The sequence below is a fragment of the Chanos chanos genome, chromosome 6 (assembly GCF_902362185.1).
Source record: "Chanos chanos chromosome 6, fChaCha1.1, whole genome shotgun sequence".
Lineage (NCBI taxonomy): Eukaryota > Metazoa > Chordata > Actinopteri > Gonorynchiformes > Chanidae > Chanos > Chanos chanos.
The window spans coordinates 14,709,817-14,729,101 of record NC_044500.1 but is presented as its reverse complement, the minus strand read 5'-3'; the positions used below and the strand labels follow the sequence as shown (position 1 = coordinate 14,729,101).

Genomic DNA, 19,285 nt, shown 5'->3' with positions numbered 1-19,285 from the left:
CTACTTATTAAGGTAGTAGTATTAATTTAATAATCAGCTTTTGAAGCAACTCATCCCATTTAGCTCAGGTACAGTCGTAAGACATGCATTACAAATTTGAGTTAGGAAGAATTGCTATACGTAGTTTACAATGGAGGACATTTTGGCTGATGTACATAAATATTTTTACCGTCCATTTAAAACCAAGTTACTACTTTGTAACACATCATCATTGTATCGTTTATTTGAAATTTAAGATTTATTGGACTGTTCTTCTACAAGCAATTTGCTGCAGTGAGTACCAACCATGTGTTTATACATATGTACAGTTGTCACCATCTGGGCAATTGTTTGAATATTTAAAGTGATTAAATTTGTTTTTGATATTACTGTGTCTCTCACAGTCTTTTCTTTGTATCAACCATGTTTAAATATATTGAGTCCAAAATTACAGATAAAAGACATTTAATTCCCCATTCCATCACAAAAAAAAAAAAAGCTACATTTTCAACTTCAAAACAACAGCTTTATCTAAATTAGTTCTTCTAATTACTCTATTGTTTTTTAAATGGAAAAAGCCAAATGTGTTTTTCAGAAACAGCATTTAACAGCACAGGCCTCCCCCAACAGTCCAGTAATTTTCCATCACTGTCCCCAAGGACATGCGTACACAACCGCTGTCATGAATGAGCCACCGACATCATTTATGACAGCACTCTACACTGTGCTCATTGTAAAATACCTGGCCTACAGAAGGCACTATCTCAAAACCCCGCGTGTAGCTTGTGTATTTGTCTGTTACTGCTGGCTGACAGCTTATTCGCCCTTTTTTTCATGGTAATGATGGTAGGTAAGTAATTCTTTATTTCATTTATTTATTGATTGATTGATTTATTGTACATTTATTTCTTTATTTTTGACTACCAGGAAACAGGCTGTTCCAGCTTTGGTTGGAACGAAGGGGTTACCTTAAAGCATTTGAATGTTATCATCTTTTGAAATTATGTCAAAAGTACCACCAAAAGTAACAAAGTAACACCTAAACAAAGACGCTGTTTCCTGCCAGAACTTATACACACACATATATATATATATATGTTATGTTAGCTCCTGTTAAAGTCTACTTTAACTCCAGCCAGTTTGTTCAGTCGAGTTTTACGCTGTGGTAGTGGAGGTAGTCACATGATGAAAACTTATTCATGCTTGCATTACTGTTGCTATGTGTGTAATAGTGAGTGGTGTGATTTCTTTAATGGGTCACTGATTGGCCTGTCTCCCTTTCTCTGTTGGAGAAGGCACAGGCCTCAACACAGGGTTCATTGTGGGCATACTCATCGTTGTGTTTGTCCTGCTTCTGGTTGCCGTGGACGTTACCTGTTACTTCCTCAACAAGTGCGGCTTGCTCATGTGCATCGCTGTCAATATCTGTGGCAAAGCAGGGCCAGGCAGCAAAGGCAAAGACATAGAGGCAGGCAAGGCTGCCTACCTGTGAGTGTCCTTTAATTCTCTACCAGCTGTCTGTTTCATTCTTTTATAATAGTTTACACCAAACACATGTGCTAGTCTTTAGAGAGCTTGTTTTTGTTTTATTTCTAACCATGTCTATCTGAAAATTTATTTAGTAGCTTTATATCAGCTTGATATTTCTTCCATTTTGTTATATAATACATTTATTGTGTGATGGCACTGTCTGCTTTTCTGTGCATCTGTTTTGTATGAGCAATATTACATATTGGGACTGTACTGTGGACTTCCAGGGAGGACAGAGATCTGTTTATTTTATTTTTTTTTTTTTCACTGTGATGAGCTCATAAAATAAGACTTAAGTGCTTTGTAATGACAACAGATGCATGTTGTCGACTCTCTAATGCCTCACTGTCCAACTGCATACAGCAAGGGCGAGTCTAAAGATCCTATTGTGGAGATGAAGACAGATGAGGAGCACACAGCCAATCACGATGGAGTGGGGCATCCGGAGCCTAACGAGACCACACCCCTAACTGAGCCGGAGTGAGTACCCCTTCTGTTGTTTGGAGGCAACAGCACTGAACCTACAGCACATGTGCCGTGCAGTCTGCGTCACCTTCATGGACTCATGCCAACCAGACACCCCAGTGATGCCATGCTGATGAGTTACACTGATCTCATTCAAAAGTGCTACTCTTCCTCTCCTTTTACTTTTTCTGCTTTAATTTTCTCTCTGATTATTATGACTCTTGCACTGACGCAAGCCTTTAATATTTCTTTTGCTGTAGTGGTTATTAGGGCTGCAGTCATACTTTTATCGTCGTCGCATCATGAGTTTCCATGATAAACATATTGCAAAAGGCTGCTATATTGGAGAGAGCTTGAGAAGTTGACAGAGAGTAGAGGAATAGTCTCATCATTCTAGCAGAACCTCCACACGAGTCTGCAGTGCGTGGACTTGTGTGCACAGAGACATAATTAGAGTAGGATGAGCAGAGAGGCAGAGAGCTGTAAAGAGGAACACAAGCCATGTGAAACAGTTGAGCGACGAACCACTAAAACGAGTTGTCCCGAAGAAACAGCTGAGACTGAGAATGTGGAGAAGCAGTCGCATATTTGGTACCAGAAAGGGTGCCAAAAAAGGGAAGAACATCCATTATATGTCAGTCCTTTGGTTATAAAAGAGAAACCTGTTCACTAACACAGGTTTTGTGCAAAACGTGTCAGGCAGTGCTGGCTACTAAAATGGGAACACAAGAAAGCATCAGTTAGAATACAGCCGTAAGGTATTGAATAAGGAGTGTTCATCAAAAAATGTTTTCATTGCATCTTATACCACCATCACAATATCCAACAAGTTAATTGCACATAATTGTATGATTTGCTCCAAATCATGCAGCCATGCTGGTTATAGTTAGTTTCTGTAATCTCTTGATGTTGTTAAAGGTGGTGTGTCACGTTTTTTTTTTTAAACTCAAATCTCAATATGAAATATTTTGACTTTTACTGACTGTATTTTGAGAACTTTCTGTCAGAAATCATGGAAATCAAAAGGCAGCCAATGCACTTTTTGTCTTTACACTGGAAAACCCACTCCTTTGTTCATATTTTGTGAATTTAGAACTAGAGCTCCCCCTTGTGTCTGTAAATGGCATACATGTTTGGATTTAACTCCAGCAACATGTATGCTATAGACTGCATAGCTTCACCCCTTAGCCTTAGCTGTAGTGACTGCATGTAGTGAAACATCCCACACACCCCTGTCCACCTAATGTCTCCCCTTTGTGTTACATTCTATATCTTTGTCTTTGTTCTCTCCCTGTTCTCACAGGCAAGCAGCTGATGCTGCCACCACAGTAGTGGACTTACCTCTTTCTGTGGCCACTAACTCTGACCCTGTCACCGAGACCTTTGAGATTAGCCAGAGCAGTCCCGCTAGTGAGACAACCACCCTCACCTCCAGCATCACAGCACCCGCTCCTGACACCAGACCCGTCTCTGTCCCCGACTCCAGCACCCCCAAACCCAGCTCCCAACCCCCGGATTCCTCCTCCCAACCCTCGTCTGACCTTATGCCCAAAGAGGCTCCTCTAGTGGATCTGAGCGATTCCGTACCAGCAGAAGCAAAGGTGACGGTAGTTAATCCATCAGAAACGCAAAGCAAACCTGAAGCAGTCGCTCCCGCGGCCTCAGCCCCTTCCTCTGCCGCCCCTATAGCAGACCTGTTACAAGACAAGCAGATCCCCGCCCCTGCGAAGGCGGAAGCGTCTGCCGCCTCTGTGCAGAGCCCTGCCCAACCTGTAACAGAACCCACACCCCCAAAAAGTAACACTCCCACCCCTTCAGTGAATCACAAGCCTCAGATAGATGCAGAAACCCCCCAGGCTTCAGACACAGATCTCTCCAAGGATGTGTCAGAAGCCGTGGGCACCGCTGCCTCCAGTGGCCCATCCGCTGCAGCGCAGAACGAGTATGGATCTCTCTCTAGATGTTCTCTCAGTGTGTGATTTTATGCGTTTTTGGCCACGAGTTTTCATTTTTTCTGCACGTTTTCCATACCTGTCTGTGGTTAAACTGTTGAATTGCGTTTGTCACTTTCGCTCCCCCGTTTGCCGCTGTTTATATGTAACGGAACTTTCTCCATTTTAGGAAGACTGCAGCTGAAGAGAAGAGTAAATCTGGAGATGCAGAGTTAAAGAAAGTCCAGAGTGAGGCGGCACCAAATGAAGTCGTCCAGACAAATTCTACCGAGAGCAAGGCATGAACTGTAAAATGCAGTGGGGGAAAAAAAAAAAAAAAAGTAAAATAATGGCAGCATCAGAATATCATGGAGATTCTTTTTTCCAGTGCCCTTAATACATCTTCAAAAAAAAGAAGAAGGAAAAAAAAAAAAGTGTGATAATAGATTTTTAGAATCCCGGCTCTATTTAATGTACATCCTTTTTCCATTTTATCAGTTGTTTGAGTTTATTGAAGAAAACTTGAGATGTTTTTCTATCTCTGTAAGGAAGTAATTTTGAGTCATTTAAAAAAGAGATCATCGGAAGCCGATCTTTTGAAACCGAAGTTTCATAGAGTGTTCAAAATCTTTGATCGTTATATTTTTCATGAGGTTAGTCACAGAACAGGGCATTTGATTATTCAGGAGAATTATATTTTAGTTGACGTTTTCTGCACAGATTATTTTATTATTTCCAGATTACATTCTGTTACATTTCTGAATTGTAAATGAGTTCTCCTATTTTTTTATCTTGAAGCATCGTTTGAGGCCTAGGAGTGTTAAACAGCTTTTCTTGTTCGATTTACAAAGCCTGATTTTTTTTTTTGTTTTGTTTTGTTTTAAATGTATTTTTACTCTTAGATGTTTACCAGCATACTCTGTTGCTGGTTTATCACATAGATTGACGTTCAAAGGTAGACGGAGATATTTGGGTCCTAGAGATGTCATGTCAACACCAACATTAGTGAGGTAGACAGGATGGTCATCGCACAGCCTTTGTTACACCATTTTATGGTAATGACCACAAGATTATTTAATTGAATGTTTAGGAAGGATTCCAGTGTATCCTGTTCATTTACAAAAAAAAATTGTTCTATTAGATATTATCATTGTCTATTTTTTTATTCTTAAACTCTCTAATATTTGAAACTTTAACATTATTTTAGCTCATTATTTAAAGGACGGTTCTGCAGCTTGTATTTTAAAGTAAAAGAAAAAATCTCTCAGACCATTTTTGTACCGTGTATTTCCTTAAAAAAAAAATCTTTTTTGTTTGTTTTGTTTTGTTTTGTTTTACACCGTTGACTGCAAGCTTGTGCACTGTGATAGTGTTACTAAATTGTTCTTTGTCATAAGTTTTGAGTATATCTGCATAGCTTGGTGGTGAAAGATTTAGCTGATTGTCCTTTTATATAACATGCTATACAATGATAACATCGACTTGTCTAAGTGGAGTGTATGAGCCACTTACTGTATGTAACTCTTTAAAGTGTTCTTAATCTGTCACTCATTGCATGACTGCTTGCCTATTGCTATGTCTAAGGCATATTGTAGATGGCAGCCAACACTGCTAGCAGTTTTGTATGTATACTCAGTGCTGGGGTTGCCAAGAGAAGATTACGCTGGGATGGTTAGTGTTGGGTGTTTTAAGTGCTGGTCGTTACGCTTTATGTAAAATAGCTGACGTTTTTGGGTCTGGTAAGGGTTATGTAAATGGGAATGTGTCTGCCCATTGAACATTTGAAGAAAAAAAAAAATCTCTCTGGACCAAACATATGTGATATTTGATGCCAATCAACTCATCACTTGTCAAGGGAATATATCATTCTGTTGTGTATTTGAGGACGTACCGTTTCCAAATGTTGAATGACAGGTGTGCTTCCATATGCTACACATTGAAAGAATACGTCATACGTAACATTGTTGAAACACTTTTTGGCTAAAACAAAAACTCACGTCTGGTTTGTTTGGTTTTGTTTTGTTCTCTTCTCTTCTGTTTTTGGCTGATGAAGGCTCTCTACTTTTGAGGTCTCTCTCTCTTTTTTTTTTTTTTTGGTAACAAAATGGCTTTAAAAGTGCTTTTACCTGCCTAGTTTATGCAATAAATGGATTTTGGTAGTCTGAAGATGTAGAGATGAAAGATCGAAGTAATGGCAGTTACTTTTTTTTTTTTTTTTTTTTTCATCGCTCAGTTCAAGTTAAATCGTCTCTGTATGTATGGATGATGTTTAGGGGAAGCCTTGTTGTAATCGCCATATCTCCACTTTGAATTTTGTTGCTAAACCATACCAATCTTTCCATATTATCTCTGTTTTGTATACCTGTTCAAATGCTGTTATCAGTCCTGTTCCATCTTTGAATATGTTAATTCTGCATACTAACCCCATTATTAAACAAATTAAAACACAATTTTTCAACCTCTTGTAACAGACTATGGCCTGATTTTTAAAATGTAATTTCTTTTACCTGTATGGAACCATGGGGTGGGTGTTGCTCTATTAAGAGAATGTCTTGCCTGCCTTCAGTAATTGGTATAAGAGAGATTAGGAATGTTAGCAGGTACAGATATGAACATATATAAAAACACAAACTTAAAACTAAAAAAATAGGCTCTTTAAATCAAATATATCCATACTGTACACTATATAATCAAATCATTGCCCCATAGTGGAGAATGAAGACTTTTATTCTTAGGGTTTGATGTTTTTCAAACATCCAGATTTGTCAGTGATAGGTACTGTACCTGTAAACACTTTTTCTGCAAAGTCATTGTCTTACAGTCTATTTTGGACCATAAACAAAACGCAGACTGCCTGTACCCCTGACCTCTGTAACTTCTTTGTCATTGTGTTGTTTTAGCCAGCAGGAGGCACAATTGTGTGCTATTAAAATAAAACACCTGAATGCAATGAGAACTGAATCAAGAAAAGAATATGGAGCGAACATATTTTCAACGCAAATAATGCTCAAATGGATGTATTTCATGTTTTTACAGTGATTAAAATACAAGTTGGTAAGTTAAACACAGATTTCACTGACTTTCCTAATGGCTAAGGGATCCTTTGCCTTCAGGGCCATACAGAAAACGACCTGTGGTTTCTGAGGTATTGCTGATGAAGTCCCTGTGGATAGTTGTCTGTCTTTCCCAGGAACTCTGTAATGTGATTACTTTGTTGTTTGTGATCAGTCAAGTGGTTAAACAGTACAGAGGAGTGGGCTTTTCAAGGACAATAGGAAGAAACAGCACTACTCTGCCTTGGTGAGGTGGGTTGAACTGAATTGTACATCAGAGGACAAAAACTGAAATGTGCTGTGATATTTGCCACAGAGTTTCTCTGAATCTGCTCTGAACCACTGAGATTTTTAAAGGCAACCCAAACACAGTCCTTTTTGATAATAAAATTTCTTTGAAAATCCAGAAGGCCATGCATCAGACTGTCTTAAATTTTTGAGTTTGTTGTTGTTGCTGTTGTTGTTGTTGTTTTACAGTGCTTAATTGTATTGAAAACACTTAAGTGCATTTAAAGTATGTAGTGGTTGTAACCAGTGGAACTTATTTTCCCGAAGAATTTCGTTGAAAAGGCTTCATTGTAGTTCCAGCGATAATCTGTTGAGTTATCCGTATTGCCTCTGTTTTGCCATTTTACTGAATAACTAAACTCGCGTTCATTGAAGGACACTTCAAGCTGAGTGGATTGTCAAAGGCATTTCAACGTAGTCTTTTTGCCGTGTTGAAAAACAGCAGCAGGGGGCTTGCTTCGAGGGTTTGTGCTCATTCATCCCACTCAGACTACAGTCACTGTCTCACTAAGCTCTATGAAAAGCAGTAAACCCTCCATACCCAAGGATTACAATGCTTTGAAAATTATTTATAGAAAGATTTAGTGTTTTGATTTTTCGTGCATGACTTTTTTAATTATTGACCTCATGTAGGTGGCATGCTGCTATGTGCTAAAACATTGTTGCACAAAAGGAAAACAAATACATACATTTATTTAAACTTTTTTTTTAATGAGACTGACAGACTCATTGTTACCATTGTGAGCCTGTAACTAGTTTCTCGTTAGCGCTAAACCAGTTTCACTTAGACTCGTACCTATTGTGACAGCAGTCCCATAGATGTCTCCCTTTCACAGTGTCGTCCTCAGTGAGCTCTCAAGAAAAGAGTGAGTCAATGCTTTGACGTCACCACTGTGATGATTTGCGAACCCGAAAGGCTAGAGGGGTTAGTTCGTGAGAAGCGGGTACTGTGAAACGTAGTATCTTACAAAGCTGATGCCTTGAGAAAAGCAACTGTTGAGCAGCGTGAAACCCAAGGTAAGTCTTCATAAGTCGCAGGTTTCACCTTTGCCTACGTGACTGTCTTGTCATACCTGGACTGTGAATTGTTTCTGAACGCTCCCTCAGAGTGATGTGATTATCAGGAAAACACGTTGTTGTTGTTTTTTTTCTCTTTAAATATCTGCAATGAAAGAGGAGCCTTCACCTTGCGTGCTTTGCGAACGTGTGCGTGTGCTAATATTTTGAGGGCGATCACTTGTCTGTTATTTCAAACCAGCATGCTCGTATATGTGATCGACAAACTGTTGCAAACCTGACTCAAAACCAACTTATAAATCAGGTGCGCCTAGACATATATTGTTGCAAATAGCCTGAACATCTCTCCGTGTGTAGTATGCAAAGACAGTTGCACGCTGGACATACTGAATAAGTTGAATAGGTGCAGAATGCACATATTAAATTCGTTTTCGCTGTTGACATGACATAGAAAGCCACATCAGGCTTCGTGCGCTCGTAATGATGCGTGGTAAGGGCTCCAAAATGTCTCAACACACTGTTTCAGTATTTAGAAACGGTAAAACTGGCTCTCTTTGGTTAAGGGTCATAGCTATTCTTAAAATGCCGGTGACTGGTTAGTCTCTAGGATCAGGATAAATAGACATAGTGGACATGGAAATTTGTAATTTTATCACATTTAACCTAGGTGATGAATTACAAACTACCGGTTGTCCAGCTGTGCAACATTCCACATTGTGTCACGTCCTCGCAAATTAAATTAATTTCTCTAATGCTCACATTTCACTTATCTACATGTTTAGCGAAAGTATGTGTAGGATCTCTTTCTTTTAGGTGATAGTAGACATGGTCGTTTTTTGGTTTATTTCTTGATACATTTCCGAGTGATTCATTCTTACGTGTGTTGGTGATGGTGTTATTTTGGTGAGTGGAAAGAATCTTTCTGACTCAAACATAACCTAACGCTCCGATCTCGGTTGTTCAGACACAAAATTGACCACGATCTTTGAGAACCACTGTTCGAGACCGGTACTCATGAGTTCTTACACTCGAGTGGAGAAAACAGTGAAGGAAATGTGATCAAGACTCAGTACACGCGCCAAACCAGTCTATCTTATCGTTAAACACCCATCACAGATTTGCAAACACCCCCAAAGAGTTGTTTCCTATTCCTTATTTACTGTGTCAGGGTCCCTGATACTTCTTGGACAGGCCGTAACTTATGAAACGTTGAACAGTGTGATACACCTCTCAATATGAACTGTGGGGCTTCTGAAAATAATATTTTTAAAAAAAAACATTCTTACTGACTATACCTACTTTGAAACTGACGGCACTCTATGTAGGTGGCTTGTCTTTACCATATACAGTATATTTGTTGCCTCAGTTCTTCCTTCTGTCCCCTTTTGTCAGTCTGCTCTAACACCTGTCCTTGTGAATCATGTCTTAACTGCAATTACAGAACGTTTCAATAATTATCTGAGAACATTCAAAGGCTGGACTTGCTTCCACATTTTTAGTTACTAATCTGTGAATTAAGGTTTATCAAATGGACTGACAATTGTGCATGATTTTGTGATGACACATTTTGTAAAGTAGATCTTTTTACAGTATTTTCCTTAATTTATGGATCACCTCTTTGCGCATGTATGAAAGTCTGATAGACCTAAAACAAATCCATACCTCATTGATCATACCATTTTTATGAAGACACTGGTCGGTCATTAACACATTTTAGAGAGTGAAAAATTCTGTGAGGTTTAGACAGTCAGTGCCTGTATGGACTTAACACTTGCCCTTGTGCAATGTGCTAGAATGCTACGTATTGATTCCTAATTTTCTCTCCAGATTGGAAGAAGTGCATGTACAGGAGCACATGAAGAGTGAATGAGGAAAGACAACCTCATGAGTTGCCTCAGTCAATGCCAGCGTAATGGATTTCACTAAAATGGGTATGATCCACCTTCAGAATCCTAGCCATCCCACATCTCTTTTGCAAAAGGCCAACCAAATGCGTCTGTCTGGGACACTATGTGATGTAGTTATTATGGTGGACAGTCAGGAATTTCATGCCCACCGCACTGTACTGGCATGTACCAGCAAGATGTTTGAGATTCTGTTCCACCGCAACAGCCAACATTATACTTTGGACTTTCTCTCACCAAAGACCTTCCAACAGATTCTGGAGTATGCATACACTGCCACACTCCAAGCTAAATTGGAAGACTTAGATGACCTGCTATATGCAGCAGAGATCTTAGAGATTGAGTATATAGAGGAGCAATGCTTGAAGATCTTGGAGACCATTCAGTCTTCTGAAGAGAATGACACAGAAATGATCTCAAACGATAACGGCACTGATGAGGATGATGATCGTAAGATCAAGTATCTGAAGAGCACATTTATCTCCAAGAAGCATTCCATTCAGGAGAGTGGCTACGCCACCTCTGCCCGACAGCGCTTGGCTCTTGTCAATATGGTTGATAAGAAGTCCTCAGTGTCAGCCTCACTGGGTCTTCCTACACTGAGTCCCACCAAAGCCGCCGTGGAGAGTCTGATGAGCATTGGCCAGTCCCTGTTGCAGGACGGCATGCAACCGGGTTTCACTGAGTCACAGGGCAACGCGTCACCTGTAATGGATAAAATAAAGACTGAGATGATGCAGATAGATGAAGAATATTGTCACGAAGGTAGCTCCACCAGCAATGGAGAGAGGATTGGTGAGTCAAAGCAGAGTAGGGACACTCCTGGAACTCCCACCAGAGGCAGCGTAATTACCAGTGCTCGTGAGTTGCATTGTCCCGATGGTATTGCTGATTCACAGGTAAACAACACTAGCCAGGTGGGATTAGCAAGTATGGCAGGTCTGACTGAGAGACATTTTACGTCCTTGTACTCTTTGCCTCCCAACCATAAAAGTGAGGCGATGTTGCCTATGCCTGTGTCCGTGGCCTCTTCCCTTCATGTGCCCCCTTCCCTTGCTATGTCCATGGATCTCAGTGCCTATGGAGGACTTCTGCACCAGAGCTTCATCCAGAGAGAATTCTTCAACAAGCTTGGGGACTTTGCTACTGGTATGAAGAACGAAGGCCAACAGCAGATAGAACGGTGCAGTGTGTGCAGCATTGAGCTGCCTGACAATGAAGCCGTTGAACAGCACAGGTGGGTCAAAGTCTCTCTGACCTTTATTGATTGCTTTTAACTAGAGAATATATTACCTGACTAGACCAACAAAATTTTAGGTGTATTTACAGCTTAACAAGTTTTACATCATGCTTTCCAAAGCCATGTAAAGCCTAAATACTAACCTGAGGTGTGATTAAATGGTTTGGTTCCTCATTCAAAGAGACCAGTGATGAATAGTGTCTGTCAGGTCGTGGCACAAGGAAACCCTTATTTGCATCATGAGTAGAGCAGTCTTTCCTTTGCAGGAAATGGGGGTTGTTCAAAAAAAAGCATAGTCTCGACCTCCACAGTGTAACCCCTGAGCTCTTAGGCTGAACTCTGTCAGGATGATTGACCCAGGTTAACACTGCTCTGGTATATGGGCCAGAAGGCTCTATTTTTTTTACCTCAGGCATTGAACCACATTGAATTAGCCTTTATACCAACCAGACGTAGATGAGTGGTGCTGTCAATGCATCTCTGTAAGAAATTTAGACGTGATTTTTAACTCCTTTTCTTTTCTTTTCTTTTCTTTTCTTTTCTTTTCTTTTCTTTTCTTTTTTTTACACAGTGGGTTTTTTGTGTTATGTTTTTAAATCTTACACACTGAGAACTTCACCTAGTCATAAGAGTTCAATTGGTGGCACAGACGTTAGGTCTCAGTATGAATTTGGGTGCAATTGTTCCCAGATGTGGAAGATCCCCTGTTTGTGTATAAATAAACATGTACCACTGGTGGAGACAACCTTCTCCTTTTACATCTCACTGCCCAGGCTTATATATCCAGGTTCATGGAGGTGTGGATGTAACAATGCAACTATCTTCTCATCTTTACAAACACATACTGATGGCAATTTGGTCTTGGGGTCTACATAATGTAGATCTCTCTGTGTCACTCTTGGCTTGCTCCCAGTGCTTAGACACAGTGATTATTACATCAATTAGAAGTGTCGTCCATCATCTCAGATGTGTTTGGATGGAGAAATGACCATGAAACATTGGCTTTGAACTGGCTCTCAACCAGAAGCCAGTGTTTTATCTCAATACATCTTAGTAGTTGATAACCCATTGGGGCTCTCCTTAGTCTGTGTGATAGAGATAGACTGATAATAGTTGCACCCTGCTGTGAGGGACAGATAAAGTCTCTGAGCATTGCGTGTCTTGGGGAACACCTTACATTCTCTCATTCATTCTCTTCACAAATGCTGAAGTCATTGGCTTTAACCTGTGCTTTGTATTTAAGGCTTAAAACAGCCCCTGTTGGGCTCTGTAACGTTTGCTCTTTATGTTTTATGTCTGCTGCAGAGGGAACTAAAATAATACTCACTATTTTTATCTGCTTTTAGCAGATAAGAATAGCTTCTTTTTTGTTGCAACACAGAGATAACTTGAGATGACTACACGTGCACCGGAGGAAATATATTCAATGAAAATATTTGTGAACAGTTTCTTGTCTGAGTTACAACATGTATGACCTTGTTAAATGTGACTAATAATTATATTCCTTATTTTTACTAGTTTGTCTGAAGAGCCTATTATTGATCTTCGCTGTTCTCTGAGAGGTTTGGGGTTTTTCGAATTGTGTAATATGCACCTTGTTGCTCAACATTTAAAGCTCAATCGTTGGTCTTTTTGGTGTCTTCATATTTATCTAGTTGTGAGTGGTAAGAGTGGACTATTGAGGAAGCCAACATGTTGTTGTTTTTTTTCTTTCCTTTCATACTTCACTTTACATTCAGCTGATTTGCATGAAGTGATGGACGTTAACCTCAACTGACATCTGACTTGCGCAAAGGCAGTTATGAAACCCACTGGGGCCCAACAGGTTTCTTGTGGTCAGGGTTGAGGAGAAAAGAGTCACTCAATAGTGACAGGAAGTTGTTTACTATTACCACGCAAGTAAAGGATCCTTCAGGATATAGCCTGTATTTTAACTCAAAAATACTATATTTTCGTTTAGCATTTTCATGAGGCTTTATTAAATTCAGATAGCACTTAAGTTCTTTTGCCTTCATTTCAAATCGATTATCTCAAATAGGAAATGATCAATTATGTATCGTGACAAATGCAAGAGCTTGTAAGTGTAGGCTTGAGGGAGTCACAGTGCAAGGTTTCAGTTCTGCCATGCGTGTCATTTCTGCCCTCCAGACACACAGGAGAATGCGGTGCCTCGCTCTGTGTGTGGCTTTAATCTGTTGCTGCTGTGGGTTCACCATAGTCCACAAGCAGCAGGGAGACAGCTCAGGCGGGTAGGGGACTCTGGGAATGTAACTCTCCCCTCAGCCTAGGAATCCCTGGAAGTCTCAGGTCCTGTACCTTTCCTCAGGCTTCCAGTGAAAGGGTCTGTAATTCGCTTTTTAGTCCTCGCAAGAGAGAGAGAGAGAGAGAGAGAGAGAGAGGGAGAGAGAGTGGGTGACAGCAACATGACAGAAAAGTGACTATAAAGGTCTATGAATAACAACTAGCATGTAGACATGTTCAAAATACACTAAGACAGTTGAAAAAAATGCTCTCTACTATGCAGAACTAGTTATATATGGTCAAAGTGAAGCTTCCTCCCCACTCACTGCTTTGGATGGAGGTGCCCTTAATTATCTTCATGTAAATGATTACACATCCATCTAAATTTAACAAGTTGACTAGACTTAATTTGCATGTCATAAATTCTAACATATGCAAAGGTGATATGAACAGACAGGGCTTTGCCAGATATTTCCTGTGTTGTGAGTCAATCAATAAACTCTTTAGAGGATATGTTAGGAGACTGATGGGATACGCTTCTTTTTTGGGCCCAGACCTCTTTCATTGTCTAAACAACTTGGGCTGTCTTTAGTGTCTCTTTGTGTTCTCTCTCTCTCTCTCTCTCTCTCTCTCTCACACTCACACACACACTTTTTTGTTGGCCCCAGAATTAACGTGAAACTAGAAACTGATCCACACAAGCTTAAACACTGAGGGGTTATTTTCTGTTACCAATATTCAGACAATTTAAATGGACAATCCCCATTCAGAGTCTATTGTAGTCCAGCATTTGCAGTAACACTGGTCTAAGAAAATTCCGGAAAGTTTGAACAGTATTAAAACTATGGCTCCAAGAGAGATGGAATGTATTGCTACAAATGAATTGCCTTAGATTACTAAAATCAAGCTTTTGGCATTTTTCTGTCGTCAAGAAGTGCACATGCTTGTACACAAATCTAAACTGAATTAAGTGGCAGTATAATTTATGACAACTGCCTTGTAAAAGCTGCAAATGATGAATTGGGTAGAACAATTAGAATAACTGAGAAAACACATTAACTGTCAACACGTTAATGGATGACCCATAGTTTGAGCTTTGAAAGAGTACTGAAGAGGTGAATAAGTTGCTTTGTCATGGTGCATTAGTAATTCTGCTCTCAGTGAGATGACCAAAAGCATTCAGTGATCTTTAAACCTCTGTTGTTTGAGGGAGCCTTAGGAATCCTGTTGGTCAAGACTTTAAGTCCTTTGGTGTTTCTTTATCCTAAAGCCTACTATCAGTCACTCACAGGATGCTCTCTGGCCTTATCAGGACTTTTCGGGTCAGGTCAAACTTTTGACCTTTGCCCTTTTTAATGTGGTTTACCTAGTGTGGGGTTTCTGCTTTTGTTTTGTGACTGACCTGCTTTTGTGTGCTCTTTGTGTGCTCTTTGTGTGTGTGTGTGTGTGTGTGTGCGCATGCGCGTGCGTGTGTGTGTGCATGTGTGCGTGTGTGTAGGTAACATGATAATGGAGAATGTGGGGATATTTGATTTGGAGCTTAGGGCACCATTTTCGCAGCTGTGAAATTGGGCATGGTTTTCGAAACACACATTATAGAACGTGGTTTGTCTCAGTTTTTCAGCTTCAGATCTGTGAGTATGGTAGCATAGTTCATCCTGTAAAGAATAAGAATGATATAATTTCAGACTGGTGGCTGATAGCCAGCTCTCCTCACTTATTCCATCCTGTTAGTGCAGTGATCTTATATCCAATCTGTGTGCCAGAATTTTCACTGGCTCTCAGCTCTGGAGGGGTGGAAGCTATTCCATTCCTGCCTCCTGCCCATAACTACTCAGATGTTATCTGCCAGTTCAGACTCAGTTTAACAGGAATAAGCGAGAGTATATGTTGTCTGATCTCTCCCTTTGGATCTGTGATACCTAAAACTGAGGAATCTGACCAGAGACCTGAAGTATTAGTTGTCTAACTGGTTTCAGGATTGAACCAAACGTATGGTAAACGTATTGAGTGTCCTGTCACAAATTCTCTGTTTAAGACACTGCTGAATAAAGAACTATTCTGAACAATATTTAAATGTAGTAGACACTTTGCTTATTTGTTTCACAAAGTGGAAAAGAATCAAGCAGTCAGCTCTCTCATGTATGCACAATTAAACACCAAGGAAAATATCAGTATGCCTTTTCTTTAAACCTTTGGAAAATCTTCTTTTAAAAACCAAGGCTAAAGGATGAGTGTTTAACAGAGATTAGTTGGGTGTGTAACACTAGAGATGGCAATTGATGGAGGCAATAAAGGTAGGTTAGCTTGTAAACTGTGCAACAGATAAGAGTGATGCAGGTGGCTTGTGTGAAAAGCAAGTAACATTTTGGGTGAGTTGTGTTTGTGTTCATTGCAAGAAAAATTGTTGTGCATTGGCTGAATGAATGAATTACGTCATTCTGATTCTATACATTTGTGCTCATCAATGCAAAACAAAAAGAGAAAAGCTTTGATCTCACTCAGTGGATAATGATTCACCTCTGGTAGGGGATGGCAATAAATTTAATTACCTGTTTGAAATATGAACTCAAATTCCAATTTGGCACCTATGATGAATTATCTGCATTAGCTAAGGTTGCTGTTTTCAGCAGCAAGTAAATAAAAGCATGTATAAACACACAATGTTTAAAAGACAAATTATCCCATGGAATGTTAAATGTGTAAGGCTAGCAAAGAAATACAGAAAGGGTCAGAGGTCAAGTATGTAAGCTACTATCCAGAGGGTTACTGGTTGGGCTCCAGTGGAAAAAAAAAAGAAAAAAGAAATGAATTAGTCACTGAAGGGGTCCAATTCAGTGGTTTTGGGTGTTATCATTGTTATGGCCTTGAGCAAAACACTTAACCCCAAGTTGAACTGAGAGCATTCTACTATGGCAGCTTCTTTCTCTTATTAACGCCATTATTTTTTTCTAGAAAAGGAGAGACTGATGGTCTGTTGACATTTCACTGGATAAAATATTTGCTTTGTGCTATCTGTCACATTTTACAGCAGTACTCTACAATTATCATGAACTAATAAACACGCAGTGATAACAGTGATATTATCTTAGTCAAATACAATCTCTGAAAGAGCTCAGACATGTTTTGCAACCCTTTGTCTATTTCAGTCAGTGCTCAGGTTTGACATTTAAGGAATTGTTCATTCCCTCAGACATGAAAAACCTGAGTAGAATGAGATTTTGGATGAATGTGTTCAGTAACGTAATGAAACTTGGCCTTACTCAAACTAGTGCCTTAAGGTCGCTGAGCATCCAGGAGAGAATGAAAACAAACCATTCTTAACACTCAGAAGTCCCCTCCTTTTTTGCTCAGTCTGACTATATAGATGGTATCAGTCAAACGCTGCCAATAGAAATCAGACCTGAACAAGGATTGACTAATAAGTTCAGTGCAGTGTTCCAGAACTCATTTTTAAAATCTATTTCAGTGCTTGAAGACTGGCTTTGAATCCCCAAATTCTTGTTCAATGTACTGAAACTTTCAGAAATCTTTGTATGTCAATCTGGCCTTTAAACTTCTGCTTGGCAATCTGGCGCTTTAACTCATTGAAATTGAAAGGTGGCATAAAACGATTTTTCATGGGATAAGTAATGGTAATCTTAGCTTTAATTTTCTTACATCGTTGTGGAGAGCCTCTTCCAGAACGTTCTCTCGCTGGTAATTCGGCGGTGCTCTGATGTCCCTTCACGCACATCAGCTTCTCAATTGCTCTCTCAGTGGGAAGGTTCTCTAACAGCTCAGTATCGCCATGCCATTAATCAGAACCACTTCCAGTGCCCCACTCCAGAAACACAACCACTTGCCCTGTCTCAAAAAGACAGCTCAACAATTTGTCTTCCTAGAGAAAGGCATTTTAATGTCTGCATTCTAATGGGAAATGTGTAACACCAGGCTGTAGAGACAAATGGACTATTATCTTTTCAAATCTGTTTTTTTTTTTTTTTGGTGTTATCCCTTTGAGTTGTTTTCCGAATGACAACTGAGTACATGGAAAATATGAGGTGTGTCCAAAAATGAAATATTCTTTCTTGCTTCCTTTTGACCTTGTTTTATATTTATTAGGATAATTTACAAGACACTGAGCTGTGTTCAATTACCATTTGTGTCAGTCATGCCTTAACTTTTAAAAATATATACGGCAAACAATGCGACCTTCATTTAATTCTCTCAGATCATTTTGAAGTTTATGTCTTTTGTCAGCATAGATGCCCAATTACAATGAAGGCTCTTTTAGGAATGATGCAGAAGACTGGTATTGATTTCTTCTCAGCAGCTCATTCAACAAGTATTTCTCTGGCTCTTAGATCCTCCGGTATTAGGTGTCTTTTTTCTTAGTTTCAACCAAGGAATAAGCTTATGACTGGATCTTAAACTGAAGCCTACATTCCTGAAGCAACAAGTTACAGGGCTGTGTGTAATAACAGGTTACATGTCTTACTCAACTGACTTGTTAAAAATGAACCCATGCATAGGCTTGGGTATGCTTTACCTTCCTCAGAACTGCATGAAGCTGGATAGGATATGTTTGTGTCAGGTACAGTTTACTCTGGTCAGCCTATTTCTGACTTTGATGTGTGGGCTACAGTAAGGAATGACACAGTGGATTCCGTGAATTGTGAAATGTATCTGCCTGAGTGTATAGTACATACATGTCACACCCGTGTCTTTTTTCCCCATAGGGCATCTGACTCAACCTCTCACCATGTCTCATCGAGTCACATTGAGTCCTTAGAACAGCTAAGAGAACACAGATATTATTTCTGTTTCATTTGTAATTTTGTGTAACTATTCATTCTTCCTGATGATAGCAATCATTAGAAAAAAAAGGCTTTTTTCTTTCAAAGATGTTTCTTAAAAAGCACTAATGTTAATGTCTGATTGAATAAATATATATATATATATATATATATATATATATATATATATATATATATATATATATATATATGCATGTCATACAGAGGCACACTGTTTCGGTAATTCAGGAGCTCAGCTAATGAAGGGCTTTGTGGCAGAAATAAAGGTTAAGGTCCCGCTCCGTCTGTCTGCTGCTAACGCATGCTATGCACGTGCCTGCAGCGTGTCTGAGTGTGTGGCTGGAATTCATATGAAACGCTTTGGCTGTGGGGAAGAGACGGCCAAGTCATTGATATGTGCCGGATGACTCGGATAAACAGAACGGGTCTGCCAGAAAATTTAAGGGCATTGAATACAATTTAATTAAAACAAATATTTGAAACTAAAGGACAGATTAAGGGATAGAGGAATTTGCATTGGTTTAATGTTCCAATCTGTGTTCACTCAACTGAAAAAAAAAAAGAAAAAAAAAAAAAACCCACCACAGACATCTGTCCAGACTCAACCTTCTCCTGCCATCATTTTTAATGTTTGATAAATGTGAGCAGTAGATGTCATCTATTAAAGTCAGGATCTGATCCTTTGTCTGGGCGGTAAATATTTTATGGGTGTGACTGGTATGTGCGATGCTTTGTATATTAAAAAAGAAAATCTCTTTCAGATCTTAAGTGTGTGAGCAAAGTGTAGTTACGGTGCGTAGCACGAAAGGATTGAATCCTGCAATCAGATATCTGATTC

At 39.5% G+C, this 19,285-nt stretch overlaps 2 protein-coding genes across 2 annotated transcripts in view; both read left to right on the top strand.

Moving 5' to 3' along the window:
• Nucleotides 1-4,323, top strand: part of ncam1b (neural cell adhesion molecule 1b) — an 81,741-nt gene extending 77,418 nt beyond the window's left edge. The window contains exons 22-25 of the mRNA XM_030778086.1: nucleotides 1,263-1,467; nucleotides 1,873-1,989; nucleotides 3,278-3,916; nucleotides 4,096-4,323. Coding sequence (XP_030633946.1) covers nucleotides 1,263-1,467; nucleotides 1,873-1,989; nucleotides 3,278-3,916; nucleotides 4,096-4,210 — 1,076 coding nt within the window. The 3' untranslated portion in view covers nucleotides 4,211-4,323. The remainder of the gene's footprint in view (nucleotides 1-1,262; nucleotides 1,468-1,872; nucleotides 1,990-3,277; nucleotides 3,917-4,095) is intronic.
• Nucleotides 4,324-8,188: 3,865 nt separating this feature from the next.
• Nucleotides 8,189-19,285, top strand: part of zbtb16b (zinc finger and BTB domain containing 16b) — a 36,007-nt gene continuing 24,910 nt past the window's right edge. The window contains exons 1-2 of the mRNA XM_030777798.1: nucleotides 8,189-8,263; nucleotides 10,091-11,404. Of these exons, the coding sequence (XP_030633658.1) occupies nucleotides 10,176-11,404 (1,229 nt within the window). The 5' untranslated portion in view covers nucleotides 8,189-8,263; nucleotides 10,091-10,175. The remainder of the gene's footprint in view (nucleotides 8,264-10,090; nucleotides 11,405-19,285) is intronic.